Here is an 18033-nt window from a genome sequence, read left to right on the forward strand (position 1 = left end):
TGTGCACATCATAGTAGCAATTTATCCTTCCTCTGAACAAATTGCAAATGCTTTTGAAAATGTATTTGTTTCTTTCAAACAATCCTCTGCTGTTTTATAATATTATATTGTCAGTCAAAATGAACTACACTTATGGATGCCGAATATTCGTTCCCAATAAAACTAATAGTCACTGCTTGAGTCATTACATCCAAAATTGTTGAACTCGTTATCAAATTCTGCCAAGCAAATTTTATCCCTTTCTTCATGTTTTTTTTTTCTTTCCTGGAAATGTCTCCTAAATTGAAGGGAAATTGAAGGGATCTATCATATGAAAATATGTGACCAGACAGACAGGAGTGTCTGGATGTGCCAGAATGATGTACCTATGTTCAGTTACAATATGTACTGTTACAGTATGTTGTTCACATTTGTGCACAGAGTGTTTCTTATGTTTGTTCTAAATTAGTGACTGTTGTGTGTTTTTCTTTTGCACAATGCTGTAGAATTGCAACGAGCATATACAGTAAAAATGTGATCTGATCTTTTTTTTTTTTTTGCATTGGAAAACACTGAGAGAATAAACGGTCATAATGAAAACATGACAAAGCCATTTGACTATCTTCATATCTTCATAAACATGACTTCTCATTTTGATGACACTGGCAGTTTCATTGACATGAATACTTGATTTTGAGGAATGGACCATCCATTTTGAGCAAGTGATGCTTTTGCAGGTTATGCACTAGGTTTTGCAGTTTGGACTAATTGTTTTGAGAAATGCACTAACTGCTGTGCAAATGTTAATAGTGATGTGAGAAAAGCACCAAAGCGACTAAGAAAAACTGTTAACCACAGAATTTTATTTGCCGGAGTTGACACTTGAATTCACGCATTCTGCATTTATAAAGATGATGTGTCAGTGATATTAGCACCAGACTGTTTAAGATGTTTGTGATATTGACAGTAGATGGAAAAAAAACCTTTAAAATACAGCCAAAGAATATGTTGTGTTACAACATATGCCAAATATAATCAAAGCACATTATTAAAAGGTAAAAAAAAATGCATATACCTCAGATTTTACCATTTTTACCATTCAAGATTATTTAGGCATTTTGTCTCCTGATTTTTATAAGTGGTTATTTGTTAACCTTTATTTTTAATTGTATGTGATTACTGACAGGGGTAGAACTCTTACAAGACCTTTGGGCACCATTATTGTTTCCCTTTCTGCCAGAAAAAGAAAAAAAAAAGAAATAGAAAACAAAACAAAACAAAACATTTAAAAATAGTAAAATTGAAATTCTTTTTTCTCTCTCTCTCTTTCTTTGAATACATTTAAAAAGACTAAAATTTTCATCAATTTATGTCACAGCTTCTTAAACTATGTCACAAGAATTTTACCAGTTCAGAACAACATTATCCTTCTTTATTTACAACACAGGAGTCCATTTTAGAAACTGATACACAATTAGTATTCACAAGATAAAAACACAAAGGACTACATATAAAGAGATGGAAACAGTTATTATAAAACACAAGTGGTAACACACAGAGCTTTGATGTAGATTTAACACACAAAACTATTGAAATTGTATTATTATAAAAAGATTTAGAAAATGAAGTTAAATATGTTTTACCCTTTTCACCCCTCCAGCCTTCTATTAAAGTCTCGCATCATTTTATTAGTGAACTACAAGCATGAGTTGATTTTGGCATACAAAGAAACAATGAAATGTGTTCTTAAAAAATCCAATAAACAAAACTCTCAATGGGAGATTTACAGTGAGTAATATTAGAACTAGCACTAATGATAATTTCATTTGGTAAATGTGATTTTGAGGTATTACATAATGTCGGGCCCAGAGGAGAAATGAACAGCCATGTTGATGACGCTGTGACTCAGGTCACGTTTGCACTCCGGTTTACTGCACCAAAGTATTCTTCCGCACAATGCCATTTTTAACCCAATAGTCTGTATACGTTTTATGTCTAACTTTAATAGAAGAAAATATAGCACTGTGTGGTTTATCTTTTAACTCATAGACTAGTTAACAAAACCTAACACACGTGTAGCTTGCGATGACGAGCCGTGGATCTACTTTCTCTTATGCACTGAATGGCCCCACCCCTTTCGCCATTTTATGTTTCAGAGCTGCTTTGTTTTGAGGAAAGGGAAACGCTTGGCTTTCATCACAACGGCTTATTATATGTCCTCGTCTAATGTTTAAAGCTCTAACTACATTAGAAACACAATTATTACCTTCATGTTTTGAGGTGTATAATTAGCTTGGCGCACAGTGTGGGGGAAATCAACGGTTTCGGCGAGCTAGCACGTTTTAGCTGCCTGGAGGTAACCGAGGAGGACGAAGGTTCGCCTGGATCCGTTTTTCTGTCTCATTCTGTGAACCACCCAGCAGACACATTGTCGACCACCGAGCAGGACCCCAAGGCCGAGGAGATGGCGAGCTCCGTGGGAAACGTGGCGGACAGCACAGGTTTGTTCATGAACGACTGGCTAACATTACACAATGTTAAAGGAGTCACACGTGGTGCTACAATACAACAATATGTTTACAATGCGCTGTATATCTCAGAGATTATCTAATATTATATTTAGGAATTTAAAAAGGCAAGATGTGTCTGATTTGGCATCGTGTGCTCTCTGTGGGAGTGCACCTGACATTAAAAGTCGTTCCATTGAGTCCATTCATTGCGAGATATTATTGAATTAACTAGAATAACTGTCTTAAGGCTGCATTTATTCATGTGTTTAGTTAAATATGTCTAGTGCGTGTTGGGATTTCGTGGCGTGTAGAACGAAGGTTAATATGGCGTTTGATACGTGTGCCAAAGTAATATGGCGCCATCAATAAGATGGTCTCCGCCCGATGGGAGAATACATTATCAATGACTGTGGTGGTGTGTTGGACTGAGACCATTTGGCTAATGCTAATGTAATTACCACTGAGTAATAACCTTTGCCTGGTTATTGATATGTCACGATTCGTGACTGAAATGTCTCTATAAAAAAAAAAAAAAATGGGAACGTTAAACGTATCCGTAGACTGCCACTCTATGGATACACAGCGCCCCTCATTGGCCAGTTTCGGTCGCGTGATAGGTGTACCACGTGACTTAAAGTGCCGTCATTTGTATTTTAGCTCATATTTATTTTTTAGGATCCTGCTAACCCATTTATTTGAACCCTAACTCTAAATGTTTTATTTTTGTCAGAAATGTATTTTTAAAGGTGGAATTTGCCGTGTTAACATGATTTTTTTTTTTTTTTTTGTCAAATGTGGGATTCAAACCCACTTTAGCAAGGAATTTGGTGAGTGTGGTGCCTTAGACCACTCGACTATCCGGGCACGTTAGTAACACAGGCACATTGTGCTTTTTTAACTGTTAAACTATGTATGAAGAATTCTTGAGTCAGGTGCCCAAGACCACTCGGCCATCCTGACACGGTGATAACACAGGCACATTACGCTTATGTAGAAAAGATCCTGAAAACATACGTTTATTTATCGATAGACACTTTGTATTTATTTTTAGCTACCCCGCTAACCTTTTTATTTTAGCCCTAATCCCGAACACAGGAAATACCTTAAATGTCTATTTTTGTTGGATATGTATTTGTAAAGGTGGAATTTGCCTTGTTAAATATGTTAAAATGAAAAAATGAATGTGTAAAAAGTGGCATTCAAACCCACGTTAGCGGAAGGAAGAATCCTTGAGTGTGGCGCCTTAGACCACTTGGTGAAAACACAGCAACTTTACACTTATGTAGAAAAGGTCCGGAAAACGTACCCATAGTCCCGGGGGCTATGGCTACGTTTAACGTAACTCGAGACACTTTCTTGAAGGCCGGAGCTAAACTACAGCAGACTGACTATATGGTCGAGTTACATAATAAGATATCAATGTCGGGTTTTGGCAAAGCTTTACTATTTTCCCACTAACTAATGCATGACTACTCCTGGTTCTATTCAGTCACATAGAGAGAAGCATAGGCAATAGTAACATTCTTTTGTTAAGTCAATATTGAGGAATGCCATCAGATATTTTCGGTTTATGAAGTAAACTACTTTTCTCTATCCTAATGGTATGACTGGGTGCAAGGTGGGGCCCTCCTGGAACAGGTTGTTGTCAGTCTATTGTTTAACTGTCACAGAAAGACAAACACATACTTGCGTCAGTAAATTGCCTGTCCAGCCAATATAGGTCTATCTTATCTTATCACAGATAACCCATTCTCTGTTCTTTCACAAAGGCCTCACAGGTAATAATACATTTGATTTAAAAGCGCCTTTAGGTCATCCAAGGACACTTTACAGTAAAAACGAAATAATAAAAACGGTGCAATACATTATAAAACAAAAAGAAAAGGAAAAAAATAGCAGCAACTAACTAGACTGGTAACTACTGTATCTTCTATCTTTATTTAAGAAATATGGATGACTGATTAGTTACCTGGAACAGAACATACAAAGTAAACATAATTAATACGTGACATATTTATCTATCTCTTCAAACTAGGGAGGAGTTTTAAAGGGTACATATAAAACTCGTCCACGTTCCCGGATCCTGCACAAATGGAAGTCCAGAAAGAGATTGTTATGAATGTCAAACAAATAAAGAGTGCCAATATGAAGAGAAATGAACTCTGAACAAGTTCACACAAAACATAAATTCAATTCAACTTTATTTGTATAGTACAATTTATAAGTCATCTCAATGCACTTATCAAAATTATAAAATTCATAATATGAAGGAAAAAACCCAACAAGATCCACATGAACAAACATTGAGCGACAAAGGTTAGGTTATGTTATGATTCAGTCCTGGTAATCTGGTGACTGATCATATATCAAACACTGAACTATACACCAATAGAGAGTAGAGACTTGCCATATTTATCTACTAATGATTATTTTAGTAATCAATTAATCAATCATTTATATTTTTGATTAATCAAATTTTAAAAAGCACATTTTTCTCTTTATTCATCCCATCTGGGATGTAGTGTGTGTAACCCTAAGGTAGACTTCATTGGCTACACTTGTCCATCTATCAGCAGTGAGAGCAAGTTTGCTCTTTGTTTTAATTTCAGTATTCACTTTTTTGAAAGTCATAATTTCTCTCCCTGAGCTTTGTAAAATGTGTCCTTGAGGGAAGCGTGTGACCTGGATTACAGGTGTGGATCATTGTAGTGAAGCCTTCCTCTACAACCTTCAACAGAGGCTTCACATCAGTGACTATAATTTTAAAGATGCTCTCAGTCAACACAGCTGCTTGCTGTGGTGTACATGATTGTGTTATTTTTTTCCTCATTATGAAGCCTTTCATTGTTTGCTGTTTTCTAATGAAATGAGAAGTACCGTATATTGTAGCCTAAGTATGTATTATTGCACAATAACAATTCAATAATTACTTTGTTGTATTTGCAGTATTAGGTTAAGGCGTGTTAGTACTAGTAGCCCAAAGAGCAAAACACACACACGGTCAATATAAAGTACCATTAAAAAATACTTAATTACGCAAGATTGAGTAGATGTAATGAATTACTTTAACCCCTGTCAAAATGCAGTTCATCGTGCCTGACTCCTCACTCCAATACAGACCCTTCACTCAGACTTTGTCAGAAAATTAAAACTTGAAGCTGAATCTTTAAATTTTGCCACCATTGTGTGCAAGTTAAATATATCTAAAAAGCACCATGCTTAAGCTGATTAAATTGAACTTTTTAAAAAGTATCTCTGTTGCATACGTGCCCTATCACTGTCATTAATCAGCTAACAAGCAAATGCTAGTATCGTGTGAGCTACCAGAGAGGCTAACGTCAGGTTTCCTCTCTTCAAAACGGAACAAATTTAGGATATTGTAGTGACTAACCCTGCTGTTGAGCTCCCGTCATCCTCATCAGTGACTCCAACAATTTTCTGTTTCAGGTGCTGTATCCTCAACGTGGTGCAGACTTACCATGTCATATCACTTTTGCAAAGCTTGCATTTTTTATGTTTTGTGAAGCGTGAAGTGCTTCCACACGTTTGAGGGTTTTGGTGAATGATTTTTTTCGTGTCGTTTTCGTTTATTTTAAATACTCCCTCTTCGAGTTGCTCTGCAGAGTTAAAAAGAACAACTTTATTTCAGTCAGCCAGTATTGACAAAGTTCTGCGAGTTAAGCAAACTGCTCCGCAAAATGGTGAGTGACGTATAAATTGCACAACACAATAAATCGATTATGAAATCCGTTTGCCAATGCTTTTAATAACCGATTTTTTTCAATTATATTCATTCGTAGCTGCAGCCCTACTCGCAGATAAACCAGTAAATGATAATTCCTGTAAGTTGTTGTCGTTTTAGAACTGTTTCCAACCGTCCAGCATTCTCCTTTGGAACTGAGAACTTTCTCCAAAGCTTTCTCAGTACCGACCAGTGGGGGGACACAAAACCTTGTCTGAATAATCAAAACTCTTGACATTTTTATAAATAAACAAAACAAAACAAAATGTACTTGCCGGAAAGTCATGAAGTCTGCGTAATAGCTCTTTCAGTTTCAGGAAGTCAATTTTGTTTGTTTTCATCATCGTAAGTTTTTTTGTCATTTCTTTTTGACCCATCCTCGTTTATCATTTTTAATTCATTCACTGTTTTGTGTTGTAAGATTTGCTGTCATTTTCCTATTTAAGTTGTCATTTGTCTGATTTAATTTATCCATTCAATTCTAACATCTTGTTTTTCCCCCTTTTTGGGTTGTGTTGGTGCTCCAGAACCAACCAAACGTATGCTTTCCTTCCAAGGGTTGGCTGAGCTGGCGCACCGGGAGTATCAATCGGGGGATTTTGAGGCGGCGGAGCGTCACTGCATGCAGTTGTGGAGACAGGAGCCTGATAACACAGGCGTGTTGTTACTCCTGTCTTCTATCCACTTCCAGTGTCGAAGACTTGACAGGTGAGGTGTGGAAGAGTGGACTCAAGTACTCAGAATATGAACTGTAGTCGGCAAGAATAGGTCCTGTCCATTTCAAAGAACATGGCTTTGGAACAACTTGGCTGTCTTGTGCTGCCCTTAATGAGTCCTAATACTTTTCTTAAGGTGGCATAACTGCGATCTGACAATTTTAGATTGTGAAGGATTAAAATGTGACAATGATTCGGCTGTACTGTGCATTTTATCTCTTGTGGTGCTGTGTCTGTGCCATATGTCTGTGTTCTCATACAAAGCGCATCCAGTTTGGTTCATATCAGCACTGCAGACACACCGTAGAATCAATCAGAGCAGAGGTACGCACAGCTCTCACGTCTCCATAGGATTTTATTAACATAAATGTATTACCTCAAAAACAAAAGTGAAATCACTAGACTGATATGCTGCGCTGTTAAGTAACAAGTGTGCATCTCACTTTAATGTTGTTGTTTGAGTTATTCATTTTGAGTTAAGCAAAAATAAAGACTGTGACAAAAAGAACCTGAGGTTTAAACTCTAAACCAGTTAAATTAAGTTATTCACATAAATTAGAAAAAAAATGTTATGAATGAAAAGTACTCTGTCTTAAATGATCTATCCTTTTTTTCATTTAGGGCTACAATTTTAATTATGTAAATTGTGTTGTTTTCTTATTGGTTAATAACAAAAATAAATTGTGCTATGAATGTTATCTTATATCGCCCACCCCTTGGCACAACTATGACTTGTGCTGATATGAATAGGTTGCCATAGTAACGAGTTAAAACATAATTTCTTCCTGCTTTTTTGCAGCATTTGTGGTTGTCTGCTGGAGATCGTTTTAAAACAATTGACATTTAACCAATATATTTGTTAAATTCCATTCCCTTGGAGATAATGATCTCAGTCTTTTTAGAATGTTTCTATTAATATGAAGTTTGGTCATAATTGGTAAATCTCACCCTGCTGAAGAGACTGACATAGCAAAGCTAACTGGCCTTCCTTTTAATCCATAACTCTTGTGCGTCCTGCAGGTCAGCCCACTTTAGTACCTTGGCCATCAAACAAAACCCAATGCTGGCCGAAGCTTATTCCAACCTGGGGAACGTGTATAAGGAGCGTGGACAACTGCAGGAGGCCATCGAGCATTATCGCCACGCCCTGAGGTTGAAGCCTGATTTCATCGATGGGTACATCAACCTTGCTGCTGCTCTGGTAGCTGCAGGAGACATGGAGGGTGCAGTGCAGGCCTATGTGTCAGCACTACAATATAACCCTGTAAGCGATTCACACTTGCTGAAGAAAAATTATGATTCTTCAAATGTGTATCTGGATAACATTGAGTAGGTTATTTAATATGTCATGTCCCCTTCCCCCCACCCCACAGGACCTGTATTGTGTACGTAGTGACTTGGGCAATTTGCTTAAAGCCCTTGGACGTTTGGAAGAGGCCAAGGTACGTTACAGCTGGTTGGCATTCCCATATTTGTGCTGTTAATATTTATTTTGTAGATTTATTTTCTTGTCCTTAGACTTTTATTTATTTATTTATTATGTTTTTTCAAAGGGATTCCCTCATTCAAGCCCTCTTAGGCAGCAAGTAGTAAATTTTTTCAGAGTTGAAGTAAGATTCCCATGCCAGAATTGAACTGCTGAATTACATTAAGTCATCCCCTACATGTGGCAGTTTTTAAAATATAGCTTAAAAAGTATTTTTGACTAATCTGAAAGTCAATTATTATCTTTAAAATAGCAGAAGCCATAATGTCAATTTCAGTCCTTATTTGACCACATTAACCTGAGTTTTGCCCCTGCCCTTCACAGGAAGAAAGGCTAATTATTTGTTGAATTCACACTATCTCTAACCTTGGCCAATGGCTGTTGCTTTTTAGTATGATTTGGAGGGAAAATGCTGGCTCGGTCTTCAAGGAAAATATGAACTGATGAGGGGCTAGTTCATCTTTGCACTGCAAAAGATAAGATGGCTTCTAACCTGAACGCTATACTCCTCTGCCAAGTGTCCAATGACATGCATCTGCCGTGTTGTTGCTGCCCCTGTGGGAATCGTTTCCCCCATTGTAACTAAATGCTTTTCTCATTATGTGTCATTTATATTCGGGGTGGGGTGGGGGTTCTGGGGTCAGTCAAAACTGGGGATGTGGAGTTGTCTTACTGGTTACAGGCCATCTTATTTTGTGCTCGAGGGGGGCAACGGAGTGGGGAGGAGCATCAGGGGGTTACAAGCTCCCCTGCTCTGTCGCTCCACCCCCCCGCGCGCTCGCTAAGGATTGGTGGAGTGTGCGCGCTGAGAGCTGTTTTCCTGACTGAGCTCACAGGCTCATTAATGCAATAAATCTTTCACACTGACAGATTTTAGTTGTTTTTTTAAAAAACTATGGGTAAATGTTTTTATGGGTTCCATAGCTTTTCTTTAGTGTTCTATTGGGTCTGTGTGGGTTTAGATGGGCTCATTCTCAAGTGCCCTGAAAAGACCAAGTGGCGTCATGCAGACAGCTCACAATCTACACTCCACCGCCTGCGTCAGATGCTGGGTTAGAAAGACAGAAGCATGCACAGCAAAAGCGATGACCTCTTTATTTCAGAGCTGTGGAAGCCTCTAGATACCAATAAACTCCAAACTTCTCTCCCTACCCATTGGTCAGGACTCAAGAAAGCAGGCCAGGATAAAGAAATCAAAGATTTAAAAGATCTTTCATGAAAGTGCTCAAACAATGAACCAAGTAAAAATATGTAATATTCTCAATGAAATGGGATCAGTTCATTTCGGCAAGATCAAGCCAGTAGCTGCCCTCCCGTAGTTTTAATTTAACGAATTAATGGCAAATCTAAAGTCTGTTATGCAAAAAAACACATGAAAGCCTTTCTTCCCTTCCAGTCTCCCCTAAGGCATACCTTTATGTTTGAAATGAACCAATCATTGCATGACTATAAACAAAGAATAGGAAAAGGTTTTTTTTTTTGTTTTTTTGTTGTTGTTGGTTAAACATGTTTTGTTTCCATATAAAAAGAATGCATTGTTTGAAGAACTTTTACTAATGATCTTGTTTTCTGATTTTGTCTCTTTTGGTTTTTCCACGACTGATATTGTTATTGAGAAGGTTTCAGGTGGGTGACACTATTCCTGCGTAGGTGCCTGGCGGGAAGGAACACTAGGGCAGCCTCAGTCTTCTCCTCTTCTTCCAGCCAGCTGAGACCGCCAGTCTGACAAAGTCCAAAAATATGGTAACGGGTTTGTGACTGCCAACAAAAGAAAAAACCACTTCACTTCATGCTGTTTTGTAGCTTCCTTTGACGAGCAAAAAAAAAAAAAAAAAACAGTGAGAGTAACAAAAAAAATGCTACACTGGTTATCCAGTTTTGTACGAAGTAAATTGAGACCTGGATTCGGAAGCAATAATGGTGAAGCAAGTAAGAAGCCTCTAACTCTTACATGTTGGTTATTTTTCCTGTTTTGTTTTGGTTTTTCCCTTCTTTATTTGGAGATTCAGCATTCTGATGATGATGCAGAATAGTGCGCTGTGGGTCTGCAGTAGCGCACGGGCTGCGCAGCGATACACTTCAAGCCACCAAACACTGGAAAGCGCGAGCGTGCTTGCGACCCCCTGCACCCCTCAGTCCCTTTGGCCTGCTGTTGTGGACCTCTCCCCATTTACGACCAGCCCCTCTCCCAAGTGCCGCTAAAACATTTTTGGCATTTGTCGAACCATAAAGTTTTTATCTGCAGTAATGACGTTTAAATCGACAGATGGTAGCACGTATTTTGTCTGTTGTTCCAAAATGACTTTAGTTTTCTCTCCCAATTGATCTCCCTGGCCCATCAATACTAAGATGGCTGGGCACTGAGTGTGAGCGGGGCTGGTGTTACGGGTGTCCTGCCTGGGGTTGTTGGTCTGTAGCCGTCTCATTCAGCAAGCGCAGAAGCAAAGTAATCTATGGCTGGAGCGAGTTCATGCAGGCAGCACAAATGGTGCAATGTGGTGGCACCAGTAAGCCCACCCAGCGCGCTGGCGTATGTTGCGCATGCATTACAGGGACCGTCACCTGCACCAAATGTTCAGCATCCAAGGTTGTGAGTAACTTTGCAAAGTCAGGTTACGAAGCATTTTTTAACTGCTTAGTTTACTGCACTTCAATAAATTTAGTGTGATGATTACATATCTGATTAAAAGTCATACATTTTTAACTACAGCTAATGTTATGGGGCTAAGAAACCACAAAGCTTTGCTGTGAATGTGGTCATAACTGTAGGATGAAGGCATGCGTGTGGGTGTCGGTTGGATCCGCGCAGCGCAGGAAAAAGCATTGCAGCTTTGCGCAGCAGACTTGCGCGCATGCGAGCCCATGCTGCAGACTCACTTTTTGCGATTATGGAGTGCAGTCACTAATTTTGCTCTTTCTGCTCTTTTTGTTTTTCCTTGCTTTTTTTCTCAATCTCCTATTTGTTTTGATTTTACATACCCTCCCTTCCCCCACACTCTATACCTCTCCCACTCTCTCGTCTCTTTTCTTATGGTTTGTCATTGTCAACCCACTGAAGGCTTGCTACCTAAAAGCTATTGAGACTCAGCCAAACTTTGCAGTGGCTTGGAGCAATTTGGGTTGTGTGTTCAATGCCCAAGGAGAAATATGGCTGGCCATACATCATTTCGAAAAGGTGATCTATTTGAAGCTTAACAGTGATGCACTTCTAAATTATTTTCCCAGTTATTAAAACCATTTTTTCTTTACTCATTAACAGGCTGTGACTTTGGATCCAAATTTTCTTGATGCATACATTAACTTAGGCAATGTTTTGAAGGAGGCTCGCATCTTTGACAGGTAAGACAAAATTATGATCATGTGCATCCCTTTTTTGCTTTTCTGTGCAGGCAGGACTTTGTAATCACATTTCATGTGTGTTTTCAGGGCTGTGGCTGGATACCTGAGAGCCCTGAGCCTTAGCCCCAACCATGCGGTAGTTCATGGAAATCTGGCATGTGTCTACTATGAGCAAGGCCTAATCGACTTAGCAATTGATACCTATCGACGTGCTATTGAACTGCAGCCCCACTTTCCTGATGCCTACTGTAATTTGGCAAATGCACTGAAGGAGAAGGGAAATGTAATGTCAAGTTTTGGGTTTTATTTTTGAAATATATAGTGTCTTATATTGGGTTTTGCTAATGTTATGCTAATTTTCTATTAGGTTTCTGAAGCAGAAGAGTGCTACAACACAGCTTTGCGCTTGTGTCCCACCCACGCTGATTCACTCAACAACTTGGCTAATATTAAACGTGAACAGGGTAACATTGAGGAAGCTGTTCAGCTCTACAGAAAAGCCTTGGAGGTGCATCTATCTTTGGCAGTCTTTCTGCATTAAACTTTGTTTTGCACTAAACCATCTGTCATTCTGTGCTTTTCATGTTGATAATATTTTTATCAATATTACTTAATTGATTATCAGGTGTTCCCTGAGTTTGCTGCAGCTCACTCCAATCTGGCCAGTGTTCTGCAGCAGCAGGGAAAACTGCAGGAGGCCCTCATGCATTACAAGGAGGCCATCAGGTCAGCTCCTTAAATAAAATGACATTAGAGGTCTAATAAGATGTAGTTCTTTTGTAATAACAGGGCTTTTTTGTTTTGATTGCAGAATCAGCCCAACTTTTGCTGATGCCTACTCCAACATGGGAAATACACTGAAGGAAATGCAGGATGTTCAAGGAGCACTTCAGTGCTACACTCGTGCCATTCAGATCAACCCTGCCTTTGCAGATGCTCACAGCAATTTAGCTTCTATCCACAAGGTAAACAAGGCGGTTAGATTCTTGTTGACGGGCTGAAGTTTTCTCTCCTGTTGGTTGCATTTATTTATTTTTTTCTTTGTCTGCACATGCTGTCAAAGGTCAACACTACAAGAAGTGCAATCTTCTTTAGACAGCAATGCATGTTTTGTTATTGCAAATAAATTAATTGATTTTATTGCATAATTGTGACCATCACCAGCCCTCCCTAAGGAACAGTAAAACACTTTATTAAACGGAGGATGTTAAAAAAGAGGGTAGTGTTACACCTAGGTGAGTGGGGTGGGGGGGAGAAGAGAGATTCAAGGTAGAAAAATGTATGGGTGGGGAAGAGTTGGAGAACGCGCCCCATGAAGCCCCACCCGGAGACCCACCCCCGGGGCACCCTCCTGCTGCATTTCTGATGGTGATTGTGCTGTACGAGCATCTATAAATGTGTGTTTCTCTGCATTTATTAGGATTCTGGAAACATCCCAGAAGCCATTGCATCTTATCGCACAGCCTTGAAATTAAAGCCCGACTTCCCTGATGCTTACTGCAACTTGGCACATTGCCTACAGGTTGTCAAGTTCCTTTTTTTTTTCCTTAATACATTCTCAGCATTTGTTTTTCCCTTTCTAGGTCTGGACAGAGTTTTCTGACATTTTTTCATCCTGTAATGTTACAGATTGTGTGTGACTGGACTGACTATGATGAGAGGATGAAAAAGCTTGTGAGCATCGTGGCCGACCAGCTGGATAAGAACCGCCTGCCCTCAGTGCACCCGCACCACAGCATGCTCTACCCACTTTCTCATAACTTCCGCAAGGCCATTGCAGAACGCCACGGGAACCTTTGTCTGGACAAGGTACACGCACTGTTCAAAGCAAGTAACTTTTACATTCTACTTTTGGGGGGTGGAAGGTGGCTGGTGACGGTGGAACATTTCTCTGTGCAAATGGGGGAAGGTAAGGGATAATGGGGACATTTGTGGCCATACCAGCCTGTCATTGCCCGATCTCGTTAGATCTCGGAAGCTAAGCAGGTCTGGGCCCGGTTAGTAGTTGGATGGAAGACCACTGAGAATTCCAGGTGCCACAGTGGGGGACAGTCACTTCAGTGGTATCTGTCATTGTGTCCTTGTGCAATTATGAATGTAGTGAGTGAGTGTTGGTGGTGGTCGGTGGTGGTCGGAGGGTCCGAAGGGTGCACTATGGCAGCCTTCACTTTCAACAGTCTGCCCCAGGGCAGCTGTGGCTATAGTTGCTTACCACCACTAAGTGTGAAGTGAAAGAATAATCCCTTGATTCTGTAAAGCATCTATGATTGTCTATGATAAAGTGTTATGTAAAATCCAATGCCTTATTATTTTAATTTGCAGAGGAGAGGTTTGCTGATATGAGTTGCTTGCAATGGGAGATGATGTGTTGTTTGTGTTATTTGTTTTTGTTTTACCTCATTGTAATGCTGTATGATATAACGATGTATATCGTAGTGCGATATAAACACATCTACCGTACGATATGACCCTCCATCGGTTATATTTGCAAATTTAATGTGTGTGGTCTTGGTCCATTCATTTCATGTAATTTTAAGGAAAAAATACTATATTGAGGATAAATATTGTTAAATAAATCTCCCAATACCGTGATCAAAAATGTTCTCCACATTGCACAGCACTACCTCATTGTGATTTTGTTTGTCTACATTAGCTCTACTTTCCTCCATCTATGCATTTCATTAATTGAGCAGCATTTTTCTTTCTGTAGATCAATGCGCTGCACAAGCCAGCCTACGAACATTCAAAGGACCTGAAGACCAGCGGCGGACGTCTGCGCATCGGCTACGTCAGCTCAGACTTTGGCAACCACCCAACTTCTCATTTGATGCAATCTATTCCAGGGATGCACAATCCTGAGAAGTTTGAGGTGAGGGAATCTCTCTTTTTCCTATTAGATTCATTACTTTTTAAAGGATTTTTAGAAATTAATTTATTCACATTCATTTAATGAATAACTTAACTGTGTTTCTATATCGTAAGGTGTTCTGCTATGCACTCAGTCCTGATGACAGCACCAACTTCCGGGTGAAAGTGGTGGCAGAAGCTCATCATTTTACAGACCTTTCACAGGTAACTAAATTATGGGTTATATCCTGGTTTGTCAAGTCTTTAATTATGTCTTAAAATCTAAGTGGATATTATACACATCTTGTAATCGTTTACCTCTAGATCCCGTGCAATGGCAAGGCAGCTGATCGAATTCATCAGGATGGAGTCCACATTCTGGTCAACATGAATGGATACACCAAAGGAGCTCGAAATGAGTTGTTTGCTCTTCACCCTGCTCCCATTCAGGTGAGTTTAAAGCTATTTCTGATAGAGAGTAAAAACAGAGTAAGTCTGGCATTTGAATTTCATAACATTTTGAATTTGGAAAAAAAAAAGACCCAAATCAATGGCAATTTGTTCCACAGGCAATGTGGCTGGGTTACCCTGGAACCAGTGGAGCCCCCTTTATGGATTACATCATCATAGACAAGGAGACGTCCCCTATGGAGGTAGCCGAACAGTATTCAGAGAAACTTGCCTACATGCCCAATACCTTCTTCATTGGAGACCACGCCAATATGTTCCCTCACCTAAAGGTTAGATATTACTGTGAAGAAATGTTTTTAGTCTCATACTGGTGAATGGTAGGTTGTCCTGATCTTTATTGTAACTTACCTTGGCTGCTTGTTTGTTTGTTTGATTTATCTATAGAAAAAGGCAGTGATTGATTTCAAGTCTAATGGACACATTTTTGACAATCGCATCGTTCTCAACGGTATTGATCTGAAGGCCTTTTTGGACAGTCTACCAGATGTCAAGGTGATAAAGGTAAACAATACTGAATTCTAAAGATACACTGGTATATTGGCCATTGTGCACTAATTTAATTCTAATAGAACTTGCTCTTTTTGTGTATTGAACATTGTTTTATGTATACTGTATACATATATATAAAAATAAAATTTCAAACATGGGGTTAAAATGAGTAAAACTGATCTCACTGACCTCATTTCTGTGAAAAGATGAAGTGCGACAACAACCAGGAAGCATCTGGAGAAACGAATGGAGCTCTTTCCATGCCAGTGATTCCCATGAACACAGCAGCTGAAGCCATCATCAACATGATCAACCAGGGCCAAATACAGGTCACTATCAACGGTTTCACTGTCAGCAATGGCTTGGCTACCACACAGGTACGTCTCAAATAGGGGTTCATGGAAATCTAGTGATCAATGCCCGCATGAAATAGAAAATATGATTTTGGTTATTTTATATTTAGGTATAATGTCTTTTAATAACCAACATTTCTCCTTAGATCAATAACAAAGCTGCCACTGGAGAAGAGGTGCCACGCACCATCGTTGTTACAACCCGCTCACAGTACGGTCTTCCAGAAGATTCCATTGTTTATTGTAACTTCAATCAACTCTACAAAATTGATCCCCCAACTCTACAGATGTGGGCCAACGTAGGTTACAAAGTCACATGTTATCTCTAAACAAGACAATCAAATGTTTATTGACCTTTGCTTCTTTCTACAGATCCTAAAACGTGTGCCTAACAGTGTGTTGTGGCTCCTTCGCTTCCCTGCTGTGGGTGAGCCCAACATCCAGCAGTACGCTCAGAACATGGGCCTGCCCGGGTCCCGCATCATATTCTCCCCCGTGGCTCCCAAGGAGGAGCATGTGAGAAGAGGCCAGCTGGCTGACGTGTGTCTGGACACGCCCCTGTGCAACGGTCACACCACAGGCATGGACGTTCTCTGGGCCGGGACACCCATGGTCACTATGCCTGGTGAGGAGGAAACTATTTTAAAAAACAAATACAGCAGTTGTAGGAAAATGTGGCTTTTCTGAAGAAATATCAGCAACTTTAACATTTTTTTTGTTGTAGGTGAGACTCTTGCCTCTCGAGTAGCTGCCTCACAACTCCGCTGTTTGGGATGTCCGGAGTTAATTGCCCATAGTCGCCAGGATTATGAAGACATTGCAGTTAAACTTGGTTCTGACATGGAATAGTAAGTAAAAAAAAAAAAAACACTCTAACCTTAGAGAACTGTTCCTCTGTTAATGGATAATTGTGCTCATTGTGATCACTGTTCCTCCTTCAGCCTGAAGATGGTCCGAGCTCGTGTTTGGAAGCAACGGATCTGCAGCCCCCTTTTCAACACTAAACAGTACACAATTGAACTGGAGAGGCTCTACTTGCAGATGTGGGAGCACTACAGCAATGGCCGCAAGCCAGAACACCTGGTCCAATCCCAGACAGTGGAGACTGGGGACAATGCCTGAACTGGATGCACGCAGACTCATCCCTCCCCTGTATCTTGACCAGTTTAATCTATTATCGGCACCTGTATTTTGAATGGTCCGCCTTCACCTAAAGCCCCCGAACCAGAAATGATCGTCACATTTGCTCTCTTTCACCATTAATGGGACTCTCACTCAAAATGAGCCCACACACACTCATAGCTGTCCTTTATTACATGTGTAGTTGCAGCACGCATCTACTTTTTCCTGAGCCAGAGTGCGGCTGAAGCTTTCACGCCCAATGTCTGAGACTCTTGTCCTCGAACACAGCTACACATTTGGTGATCATGAGAGGATTGTGAATGACCTGCTAGCCTTCATTACTTGTGGATCTGTTGAGATAAATTACAACATTGCTCCATTAAGGGTGTGACTCAATCCAATCTTCATCAGCTTTAACATCCAGATGTAAATCACAGTTTATGTTTAGGTTTTAGTTGGAGCTGTTCTTGCAGTAAGATGACATCCACCATCGTACAAGTTATTCAGAGCTGACCTGAATGAAGACCCTATCCTGTACCCAATGTCAAGTGATGTGTTCATTGGCTTTTAATCATTTAGGGTGTTATACTCGGCCTGTACAAGTTATTGTACAGTGTTTGAAAACACGTCGTTTGAAGTGGTATGTACGTTAAAGATTAGGTGTCGGAGCTTGTCATTGATTAGTGTTTTTTAATCCACATAAACCAGGAAGGAGTTAGGTAAGTATTTTCTAAGCAGTTTTTCTTTTTGAATTAACGTTATAATTGTATGCTGTCAACGCCACAGAACTGATCTACAACAAATAAATGGTTGGCAGAAGTCTGTCTGAATTTTTTCATGACTTAATTTTGTCTTTTTCTAAAGGTCAATAATGGACTGCTTAGGGGTCATTAAATGTCAAACACTGTTTTTCAAGATGTCTAAATACACTTGCATTTGGGAAGAAAAAATACAGTTAGAAAAGGAAGATAAATGAGGT

At 39.7% G+C, this 18033-nt stretch overlaps 1 protein-coding gene and 1 pseudogene across 6 annotated transcripts; both read left to right on the plus strand.

Moving 5' to 3' along the window:
• Positions 1-2109: 2109 nt before the first annotated feature.
• On the plus strand, positions 2110-17722 carry ogt.1 (O-linked N-acetylglucosamine (GlcNAc) transferase, tandem duplicate 1). 6 transcript variants are annotated; one of them, XM_028458804.1, is made up of 22 exons: positions 2110-2480; positions 6789-6939; positions 7968-8211; positions 8321-8389; positions 11492-11608; positions 11693-11772; positions 11860-12055; positions 12140-12280; positions 12398-12498; positions 12584-12737; positions 13193-13294; positions 13402-13599; positions 14483-14641; positions 14755-14844; positions 14944-15069; positions 15189-15359; positions 15475-15591; positions 15786-15956; positions 16079-16231; positions 16305-16557; positions 16657-16780; positions 16874-17722. In XM_028458804.1, the coding sequence occupies exons 1-22, from the start codon at positions 2444-2446 to the stop codon at positions 17052-17054; spliced, it is 3135 nt and encodes a 1044-aa protein (XP_028314605.1). In that variant the 5' UTR covers positions 2110-2443; the 3' UTR covers positions 17055-17722. The 6 variants fall into 6 exon arrangements, with proteins under 6 accessions (XP_028314605.1, XP_028314601.1, XP_028314602.1 ...); XM_028458800.1 differs by having other exon boundaries at positions 6759-6939; positions 16874-17054; XM_028458801.1 differs by having other exon boundaries at positions 6759-6939; positions 13402-13581; positions 16874-17054.
• On the plus strand, positions 13700-13817 carry LOC114471709 (uncharacterized; annotated as a pseudogene).
• Positions 17723-18033: the final 311 nt, after the last annotated feature.

The sequence above is a fragment of the Gouania willdenowi genome, chromosome 10 (genome assembly GCF_900634775.1).
Source record: "Gouania willdenowi chromosome 10, fGouWil2.1, whole genome shotgun sequence".
In the NCBI taxonomy this organism is placed as follows: domain Eukaryota; kingdom Metazoa; phylum Chordata; class Actinopteri; order Blenniiformes; family Gobiesocidae; genus Gouania; species Gouania willdenowi.